Source organism: Talpa occidentalis, unplaced genomic scaffold, assembly GCF_014898055.3.
Source record: "Talpa occidentalis isolate TD23 unplaced genomic scaffold, MPIMG_talOcc4v2.1 talOcc4.3, whole genome shotgun sequence".
In the NCBI taxonomy this organism is placed as follows: domain Eukaryota; kingdom Metazoa; phylum Chordata; class Mammalia; order Eulipotyphla; family Talpidae; genus Talpa; species Talpa occidentalis.
Window position 1 is genome coordinate 35389330 of NW_023603184.1, and position 11157 is coordinate 35400486.

The 11157-nt window shown below is 40.4% G+C and overlaps 2 protein-coding genes across 2 annotated transcripts; both read right to left on the reverse strand.

Annotated features, from left to right (window-relative positions):
* LOC119254628 (olfactory receptor 52D1-like) lies at nucleotides 1-951 on the reverse strand. The gene has a single exon (XM_037521729.1). The coding sequence runs from the start codon at nucleotides 949-951 to the stop codon at nucleotides 1-3; it is 951 nt and encodes a 316-aa protein (XP_037377626.1).
* An 8076-nt stretch (nucleotides 952-9027) lies between these two features.
* On the reverse strand, nucleotides 9028-9978 carry LOC119254629 (olfactory receptor 52H1-like). The gene has a single exon (XM_037521730.1). The coding sequence runs from the start codon at nucleotides 9976-9978 to the stop codon at nucleotides 9028-9030; it is 951 nt and encodes a 316-aa protein (XP_037377627.1).
* Between the last annotated feature and the right edge of the window lie 1179 nt (nucleotides 9979-11157).

The window sequence follows — 11157 nt, forward strand, 5'->3', positions numbered from 1 at the left end:
CTACCTCCTCCCCACGAAAAAGCCAAGTATCCTCTGGCGGATCTGTTTGGTGTTAATACCATAAACCAGGGGATTAAGAACAGGGGGCACGAGGAGATAGAGATTTGCAAGAACTATGTGAATATGAGGAGGTACTTTGTGACCAAAGCGGTGGGTGAAAAAGGAAAAGAAGGCAGGTACATAGAACACAAGAATCACACAAATGTGGGCACCGCATGTGCTAAATGCTCGAAACTGGGCATCCTTGGAGGGCAGGCGCAGCACAGTCTGCAGGATGAAGCCGTAAGAGGCAGCAATGAGGACCACATCCATGCCTGTGACAGAAAGTGCCACCGTGAGACCATAAATGGTGTTGGGCTTGATGCTGGCACAGGCCAGCTTGGCAATGCCCATGTGCTCACAGTAGGTGTGGGGGATGATGTGGCGGCCACAAAAAGGCAAGCGTTCAATGAGAATGATAAAGGGGAAAACAAAGATTATGCCACGGACCACACAGGCCAGACCTATCTTGCCAATCACCGCAGCATTGAGGATGGATGTATAATGAAGAGGGCGGCAGATCGCTACATAGCGGTCAAAAGCCATGGCCAGCAGGACAGCTGACTCTGTGGCAAACACTGCGTGAACAAAAAACATCTGGGTGAGGCAGCCATAGTAGGAAATCAGGTGGGCCCTGAGCCAGAAGATTGTTAGCATTTTGGGCAGTGTGGTCGAGCACAGAACCAGGTCGGTGAGCGAAAGCAGGCACAGGAAGAGGTACATGGGCTCGTGCAGAGTCCTGTCCGTCGTGATGATGTACAGGATGGTGCCATTCCCCGCGAGAGCGAGGATGTACATGCAGCAGAAGGGGATGGCAACCCACACGTGCTGGTCTTGCATCCCCGGGATACCAAGCAGAAAAAATGTCGACGGATGAAAGGCAGTGTGGTTGGGAACTGCTGTAGAAAACATGGTGATGCAGGGAACGGAAGGCTCTGTCTTCCTGAAAGTGGATAGAAAATGAAATGCAGTCATCCTAGATGCCATTTATTCTTCCAGCATATATCCATGCCATTCCTGCCTTTCCTTCATTCCCATCAATTCTGCTCCAATTCACGATTTTCTCATTTCTTGTTTAGGTTATCAAAATACCTGTGTAGGGCCTCCCTGGTGGCACAGGGGTTAGGATGTAACCTATGAAGCTATCTGCAGCCACTGCAGCACAAGTTTGATCCCCCGGCCCACCAGGGAGATACCCACATGGCGCAGCAGACCTCTCCTGTCTCACCTGCTGCTCCCCTCAGCAGTGTATATCAGTAGATCTGCCTCTTCTGCTCCCCACTCTGTCTCTGGTGAATCCTCTCACCCCCTCACACCTCTGTCTTATACCCCATAATTAAATAAATCTTAAAAAATAAAAAATAACTGTGTAACTAATATCCTCACTTCTAGTTTCCATCTACCAGGGACACCTCTAATTACTCTCTAAATATTCTAATGTGAAAATATTCAACTATACTTCAATCTTTCTACGTATACTGTGCAGAGTATTTTTCATTATCCTCTTTCATTTTACCTTCTTCCACTTTCCATTTTGTCCTGTTATCTGGGACACAGGATTTTATCAACAGACTCCCCATTCCCTTCGCTTCTGCTTGGATTTGGAATAAGAAACACCAAGAGAATGGAAGCTTGCCAGGGCTTTATTCCTTCAGCTCCTTTCCTGCAAGGTTGTTGCAAGCTGGCGGCATCTTTCAGTAAATAGCCTTTCTTGGCTCTGGTTACCTTTCATAATCATAGCATCTCTCTTCCCGTTAATCAAAGGACTATGACAATGACATTTGTCACTAATACAGGAACTTCACAAGCACTTTGGTTTTCCTACACTTAACCCATATCTTTGAACATGATTTCTGTATTATATGCTCCTGAAATCCCCAAATTTGGTTGTGCATCTGTTTTTTTTTTTATACATCTGTTTTTTGCTAAGGATCTTGAAATGATGACTACCAAAGCTCTTGTTGATCTTGTTCTTGCTCTTACCCACCTGTCTCCATGATTTATTCCAATCTCAACCACATCCTTCATGTCCAGACCATATTTAAGAGTTTTTGAAATGTATAAAAGTGTGTTTTATCACACCTGCATGCCTTTTATATGGGTTTTTAACATTATTTTATATTTTTTTAAAACACAGTATCATTGATTTACAACATTGTATATAATTCAGAGGTATACAGTCACATTTTTTCAGGTGCAGACCTCTTCTGCCTGGCCCGCTGCTCCCCTCAGCAGTGCTTTCAGTCTGTCTGCCTGTTCTGCTCCCCACTCTGTCTCTGGTAAATCCTCTCACCCTCCTGCACCTCTGCCTTGTACCCCAGCTCTTGTATAAATAAAAACAAATCTTTAAAAAAAATCTTAGCTTTCCACAAATGCTTTAAATATCTCTGGTACCAATTAATTCTCAGCATTTCCCCCTTTTTATGTGGTCCACTCTGGAATATAAGAAATAAGTCACTATATTCTGGCAGACTGAGCTCAAAAAGTGACCTGAATGTACTTTTTTGCTGCCTGTATCAACTTAAACAGTTATATTCTTCCATTCTGTTCTCAGTTTCCTGATATAAAGTTCAAATAACAATACTCACTTCATTGAGTTTTTGGACAAGTAGATGAGAAAATCATGTATAGCATATATTACAGTCTCTGCATTTTAGTAAATATTTTTTATAATACTCATTGCTACTTCTCATGTTTATGGAAATCTCTGAGTCCATTGTTCTTCCCATGCCTTTACCTCTCAAGAGGAAACTTTATTAAGTTATTCAATTTGAAATACTTATCAGTACTTCTTGAACTTGTATTATAATTCAAGGGTCAAGGTACTGTGGTTTCACCCCCTTAAATCAAGAGCTACTTCAGAGATAACCAGACTGGTCCTCACTTAACTGGGTTAAGTTGATTCTTACAAGATGCAAGAAAGAATGACTCCTACTGATGCAATTTCATCAAGATGCCAATGTCTTTGTGAGCTTCTCATTAATTTCTCATGGGACCATAAATTATCATGATATTTGGGGTCCTTCAATAAAAAAGGAGCAAGCATGTTCTGCACTGTCACTTAGAGAGAGTGAAAGTGAAGAGATATGAATCTTATTTCTGTTAATGGGAGAAATTCTATTGGCCTGAACAGTAAGACATTCATCTGATTTTGCCCTGGAAATAACAAACCTTGCTTGGTGGACTTCTAAGTGTTCTGCATGTGAAATTACAGGATGAATTAGAGATTCTTCTAGATTATTCCAGCTGTACTCACTCACACCCTGGTAAGGTTGGAAATCAGATTAGGTTGCTGATCAACTAGAGTAGGGGATGCTGTGAAAGTCCTAGTACTCTAGAAATTAAATATATGATGCTTGGTTGACCTAATCACTATGAATGCATGTAATTATTGTCAGGAAATTCAAACTTCATTACTGCTTTCTGAAAAGCTACTCCTGAAGATCTGACAATCTGGCTTGTCTTGAACAAGAAAAGTTGAAAGAGACAAAATCTCTAACTTCAATAGAAGGGATTCAGGTGCAGAGAAAAGTTTTTACTTATGATTAATTTGGGTATGCAATAAGGCTACCCCAAATACCTGAGGGAGTCAATAAACGATACTTCCTATAGTGGAGTCTGGGGACAAAATGAAATGACCTCTTAAGTAGCCAAGGACATCAGGATATTTGTATGATTCATCCCTCCATATTTTCCCCTATGTCTGCTCTTGACTTTACAGAACTGTCCTCAATTTTATTTTCTGTCCATCTAATCCATTCAACACTCACCCCAGTCTCTGTATTCAGCTGTGCAGGAGAGATTTTGATCCAGCACAAGTAACATAGTTCCTGGAGCTAAGATGTGGTCCCATTTATCTCCACCTCTGAAGACTGTTTTGATCCAGAGAGACTGTGGGATGGCTCAGAGCACCAACGGTCCCAGCTATTAAAAGTACAGGGGAATCTGCAAATAAGTCTCGGGGGAGATCATCATTTTATGTTGGATTTGCCTCTATAACTGGATAATTTTAAAACCCCAGTAGGTTAGTATCTACCCATTCATTGGACAAAAAAAAAAAAATTGTGCTAAACTGTTTAGGAGGGAAACTCAGGGAGAAAGTAAGTGAAAATGGTATGAGGATAGACCGGGAAAAATTACATCTCACATTAGAATTTGCATGGCTTCCTTTGGTTTCCAAATCCAGCATCACATGTCACCTGTTTTCAAGAATATGATCCTGTGTTTGTTTTGAACTTCTTTGTTTGAGCTAAAGCTGGAGTCTATATTTTACTTTAACATTTTGTGTATTCATTAGAGTAATTCTTTTTCTTTTCTCCATCTAATCATACCAGATGATAAACTACTTACTGAACTAGCTATAGTCCAATGTGAATGCATGTAATTCTCATATAATGCACTGATGGAATTACACATGGACTCTTTGAAATATTTTTCAGTATTCTCTATCAAACTCTCACTCAAGCCAAGTATCTAGATATCCAGCAATGGAGATACCAAATTATATTTTGGATTAATAAGGACAGAAGAAGGCCTCCCTGGTGGCACAAGGGTTAAAGTCTCAGCACTATCAAGTCATCCCCAGCCATCGTGGCATGAGTTCGATCCCCTGCCAGGGAGCTAATCACGTGGTGCAGCAGACCTCTCCTGTCTCATCTCCTGATCCCCTCAGCAGTGTATTTCAGTAGATGTGCTCCCCACTCTGTCTCTGGTGAATCCTCTCACCTCTGGCCTACACCTCTGTTCTTGTATGCATAAATAAATAAAAATAAACCTTTTAAAAAAATAAGGACAGAAAAGACTCCAATAACTAAGGCCACATTGTAAGTGTGTATGGGAGAAAGGTGTGAGAGGGGAAAATGGCATTTCCTCCAGGAACTGGATGGTTATCTAGAGTTATCTAAGAAGAGGGTATATTGAGCCATGGGAAGACAGCTTTCCAGTAAACAGGGATTCACAAAGTGGATTCAGATTCTTTTTCAGTGATTCCACCATGTAGAACTCACACAACTGTAAACATCTCAGTTGTCCTGTTACTGCTCTTCCCCTTCCTTATTCCTCTGCTCCCTAAGTGTCTGACTCACTGGTATTAAACTTAAACACATATTCAGTGAATGACAATAGTTAGAATTAGTCTGTAATTTTTTGCAAGTTGGTGTGTAAATTGGTTAAGATTTTTTTAAGGAGATTTGCAAATAATATATGAAAACTTAAAAGGTGATTTGCCATAATTGCTGATTTTATAGAAGAAATAAAGCAAATGGAATGAGACAGATATAGATTTGAGTGCCACTTCTGACAATTACTGCCTGAGAAATATTCCTAAAATCGGGCTTATTCATTTCACTTAAACCTGTGACTCAAAACCTTACTGTACACTGAAACTTCCTGGGGCTTTTTAAAAACTGCTGATGTCTCAGTCCTGCCTACAACCATGCTGACTTAAATGATATGGCATGAAACCCGGGCACTGACAAGATTCAAAAAGGCAAGTATGGGGCCTCCACTGGTGGCGCGCAGTTGAGCGCTGGGCTGCAGGGCTGCCTGCAACCTCTGCAGCGCTGGTTCGATCCCCGGCCACCGGCGAGGGTCCCACATGGCGTGCAGACCTCTCCTGCCACCCACTGCTCCCCTCAGCAGTGTACTTCAGTCCTTCTGTCTGTTCTGCTCCCCACTCTGGCTCTGGTGAATTCTCTTACCCTCCCACGCTTCTGACTGTACTCAATGCTTGTATAAATAAATAAATAAATCTTTAAAAAAAAAAAAAAACAGAAGGCAAGTATGGCAAAAACAAGTAGATCAGGGAAACCAAGTAGTGAATGAGGTCAGAGATGCACAAAAAAAATCAAGGTTGTGTTAGATTCTGTAATACAGATTTTTTTTCTTTTCATTATCTATCTATCTATATTTATATATATATGCCCATATAGATAATTATAGCCAATAAGTTTAGAAGTGACAAATGTCTTTGCAGGCTAAGCCATTCAAGAACAAGTGTGAACACTCTTCTCTTCAGGCCCTGCAGGGACTAGGGAGGCTGTGTGCTCTAAGGGCTGAACTGTAAGTTAAAAGTCTCTGGGGTCTTATTTTGCTTAGCATGATCTCTTCCAGCTCCATCCATGTTTCTGCAAATTGCATGAGTTTATCTTTTTTTGATTGCTGAGTAATATTCCATTGTGTATATGTACCACATCTTCTTGAGCCAGTCATCTATTTTTGGGCATTTGGGTTGTTTCCATAGCTTAGCTGTTGTAAATAGTGCTGCTATAAACATGGGGGAGGAGGGAAGGGAGGGAATGGTATCAAAACAAGGGGGTGGGAGGCCTCCCCGGTGGCACAGCGGTTGAGCGCTGGGTTGCGAAGCTGCCCGCAGCCTCTGCAGGGCCGGTTCGATCCCCAGCTGCTCCCCGGCCACCAGAGGAGGGTCCCATATGGCGTGCAGACCTCTCCTGCCGCCCGCTGCTCCCCTCAGCAGTGTACTTTGGTCCTTCTGCCTGCTCTGCTCCCCGCTCTGGCTCTGGTGAATTCTCTCACCCTCCCGCGCTTCTGACTGTACCCAGTGCATGTATAAACAAAACAAACAAACAAATAAATAAATAAAACATGCCTCTATAAAAAAAAAAACAAAACAAGGGGGTGGGAATTGTATGGGAACTATAACCAAGATGAAAATGCACACATTGTGCAAAAATGAAAAATGATGTAAAACATGTATAAAATAAAAACAAAGCATCTGGGGTCTCTGAGTTACTACATGGAGAAAAGTTACCCTACAGGTTTCTCAACTGCTATAAAACACCAGGTACCTAAGAATAATACCACTTGATTTGCCTTTCTAACTTCTCTTCTATTACTTTGACTTGCCTTTCTGAATTTTCTCCTTATCTCTCCAAGTTTCATAATTATAGCTATTCTGAACTCTCCATCTGATAGGAAGAATTTGTCTTCCGTCTTTTGGGGTTTTGATTCTGGACCATTGCTGTTGTCTTGTGATTTTATGTTCACTTGAGGTCTCATACTTTCGTGTGTTATATTTCTTTGCCCTTTTTGCTAGCTGAAGTCTCCTTATTTTATTATTATCTTCAGTATCTTTTGCAGTAGCTTAAGCAATTAGCTATTTTACTTTCCCTAAAAGTGGTGCTGTGGATTTTTAAAATTTTATATTGGCCTTTGTTGGCTTCAGTATGTACTGAGATCTGTTTTACAGTTAGTTGGCAGGGTGTACTAAAGGCTTGGAAGGATCCAGACATTAGTATGGATGAGTGGGATGGGCTGTATCTTGTTTGAGTCAGTAGGTTTCTGGAGGCAGCACTTCACCTTTTGGTGAAGCATTCAGGGTACCATCTGGAATCACAAGACCTTATCACAAGGCCAGTTCAGATAAAATGGGAGTGGAATTAGACTGTGTTTATTGGAGGAAGGCACGATCACATTGCAAAAAACCATGTGGGGTACAAAAACTGTTTTCGTCATTTTTGGGGAAAAAGTCTGCAAGTATATCCACTGGTCACAATAATGTATACCTCCTGCTACATACAAAATACATTCTCTTTTTCACTAAAATCCTCAAAATTTCATTCCTATTATAGAATTAGTCCAAAATCTAAGATCTCATTTTCCAAATCAAGGTATAAATAGGGTTCATTGGGTTCAGTTCGTTTGTACATATTCTTGAATACAGTCTTCTCAATTTAAAGACCTGTTGACTTAAGATATCTAAAGAAAATCAGCTGCTTACACAGTGAACATACCATGGTGATACTGAGATGGGAAAACTGTATCCCAACTGGAGAGTCATATTTCAGTCACTAGCCAATTACAGTACCTACAGTCTAGTCAGAGATTAATATCAACAGTTTCTCAATAAGGACCCAATCCTGTTCATCCAGAATGATTCTCCATGGCTCTTTGGTAACATTTGAGTATTGCCTCTCAAGTTATCTTTATTTCTCAATGGAAAATGAGCTGTGTTTACCTTCGAATACTTTTTTCAATTAGCTTTCTGCTTAATGAGGTTGGAGACCCAAAGACCTCCTTTCATTTTGTACTAATTCTGTCTTTCAATTAATCCAAGCTGATGTTGCTTACATCTGTACATTACTGTTGAAATTGTAGTTACTTATGAGTCTTACAGGATTTACTGCGTTAGATATGTAAATATCTTACAGTTTGGTTCCTGTCTTTGCTGAGAGTTATGGTTCTATAGGAAAATATCCAAGATTTCTTAGATATCAGAATCACCTGTGGAATCATCAGAGATCACAGATGTGCACTGAAATAGCATAGAATCTGGGAAATTGCATTTTTACCAGTTTCCCCAGGTGATTATGATACTGACCAATGTCTGAGAGTCACATATTTACATGATTAATTTTCATGGATGATTCTTAAAGAGGGTAATAATTTTCTATTAGCTTGATCAATTCTTATCTGGAAACTGTCCTAAAAGATAGCCCTAAATCTCAAAATAAGAGAGAAATTTCATTTTAATCTGTCATTTTATTTTTTATTTTTATTTTATTTTATATATTTTTCACATCATTTTTCATTTTGCACAATGTATGCATTTTCATCTTGGTTATAGTCCCCATACAATTCCCACCCCTCCTTTGTTTTAATCCCACTCCTTCCCCTCCCCAACCCACCCCCAGTAGTGTGTCTCTGGCTTATAGTTGCTTGTTGATTTTGATTTTTACTTTATTATAATTAGTCTTTTTCCTGGTCCCTTATTCAGGTTTTCTAAATTCCTGCTATGAGTGAGACCATCTGGTATGATCTGTCATTTTAGGTAGACATATCTCCTTAAACTTTTTTTCTTTCATCTCTTCAAATCTCCATCCATATCTTTCCTGATTGATTTATATGACTCAAGGTGGATTTCTGAAATTTCATATATCCTTAAGTAATCATATCCTAGCTTTAAAAAATGAAATGTACTCCAAAATCAACATGGTTACCTGTTTCATTTCCCATCATCTCAGTCCCACATTATTGGGTCCTTTTAAAGAAGAAGAGTAGGATGATTTTATCCCGAATCTGCTTGGTCTTCACTCCATAGATGATTGGATTGAGGGCAGGAGGTATGGCTACATAGAGGTTGGCAACCAGTATATGGAAGGAGAGAGGAATATTGTGACCAAAACGGTGGGAGAGGACAGAGAAGAAGCATGGTATATAGAATATCAAAATAACACAAATGTGGGAACCACATGTGTTGAGAGCTTTCTGGCGGGCATCCTGGGATGGAAGTCTAAAGACAGCACGAAGAATCAGAGTGTAGGAGACTCCAATGAGGATCACATCTGAAATAACAACCATCAATGGCACCGCAAAGCCATACCAGATGTTGATGGAGATATCTGCACATGATAACCGGGCAACACCTATGTGCTCACAGTATGTGTGGGGAATAATGTGGGTCCTACAGAAAGGCAGTCGCTTTAATAGAAACACAACTGGAAACATGATACAAAAGCTCCTGGTGACAATACCCACTACCATCTTAGTAATCCTCTGATGGGTAAGAACAGTGGAATATCTTAGGGGGAGGCAAATAGCAACATAACGATCAAATGCCATTGCCAGCAGCGTGGCAGAATCCACAGCAAAGCTGAAGTGGAGAAAAAACATCTGAGTGAGGCATACTGGAAATGTGATTTCCTGAGGTCCTAGCCAGAAGATCCTGAGGGTTTTGGGTACACATGTATTAGACAGGATGAGATCTGTAGCAGCCAGGACGGAGAGGAAAAAGAACATGGGCTCATGCAGGCTGCGCTCTGTGAAAATTAGGTACAGAAGGACACCGTTGCCTGCCATGGCTACCATATAGATAATAAAGAAGGGAATGCTGATCCAGATATGGAACTGCTCCATCCCTGGGATTCCCAGAAGGACGAATGTGCCTGGATTGAAGCTACTGAAGTTGAATGTAGCCATCATGGTTTCGGACTGGATGTGTCTCATATACTGAAAAAAGGAAATCATGGCAGATTGTTACAATGACCTGCAAATGTTCTGCTTTGAGGCTACTCCATAACTCCCCTTTACATAACTCCATAACTTCCCATTACAAATGTTCTTTCTCTATCTTGTCTCTATATTGTTTCTATATTACATCCACTCGTTGTTATTCATGTATTGCCATGCATGGACTCGCCTACATCCCATTATCTCCTGTTAAGGCCTCTGCATAAATCTCTATATCAAATTACTTATGATATATGCCATTATTTTCTCACAAAATTTGATTCCCCAATCAGTGTAACGGATCATAAAAGTTAATCAATTTTGAGCTATACAGTGCTCTTTGGGCAAATTTATTCTTGAGCAAGCAACATACTATGCATTTATTTATGTTTAATTTAAACAGTAAATTATTTATTATATAATTTATTAATTTAGCAAATCTATTGAAGCTAATCATACTATTTTATTTTATTTTAATTCATTGATGTCATGGTTCCTCCTTTATTTTACTTAGAACATTTTTCTTATGAATTTCTTGGCTTTTAAATATTCTGAAATTATGTGAACAATTATATATAATTCCTAGGTGGATTTTTCTTTAAATTTGAAATTATTTGTTGTTGTTGTTTTTTTTTTTTTTATAAAATGTAGCTAGGTCCATAATTCACTTTAAGGAAAATAAAGCTGAGGCTTCCCCAGTAGCACAGGGGTTAAAATCTCAGCACTATCAAGTTATCTCCAGCCACTGTGGCCTGAGTTCAGTTCAATTCCAGGCCAGGGAGCTAACCCACATGGCACTGCAGACCTCTCCTATCTTGCCCGCTGTTCCCCTCAGCAGTGTATCTCAGTCAATCTGCCTGTTCTGCGCCCCACTCTGTCTCTGGTGAATCCCCACACCCCCCCACTCCATACCTCTGGCCTACACCCTGGTTCTGCATGCATAAATAAATAAAATAAATCTTTTAAAAAAGTAAAATAAAATTCTTCATCAATTAAAAAGATATATGTAAATCAAACCACATTAAAACTTACGATGCAGGGCCTCCCCGGTGGCGCAGCGGTTGAGCGCTGGGTTGCGAGGCTGCCCACAGCCTCTGCAGCACCGGTTCGAGCCCCAGCTGCTCCCCGGCCACTGGAGGAGGGTCCCACAAG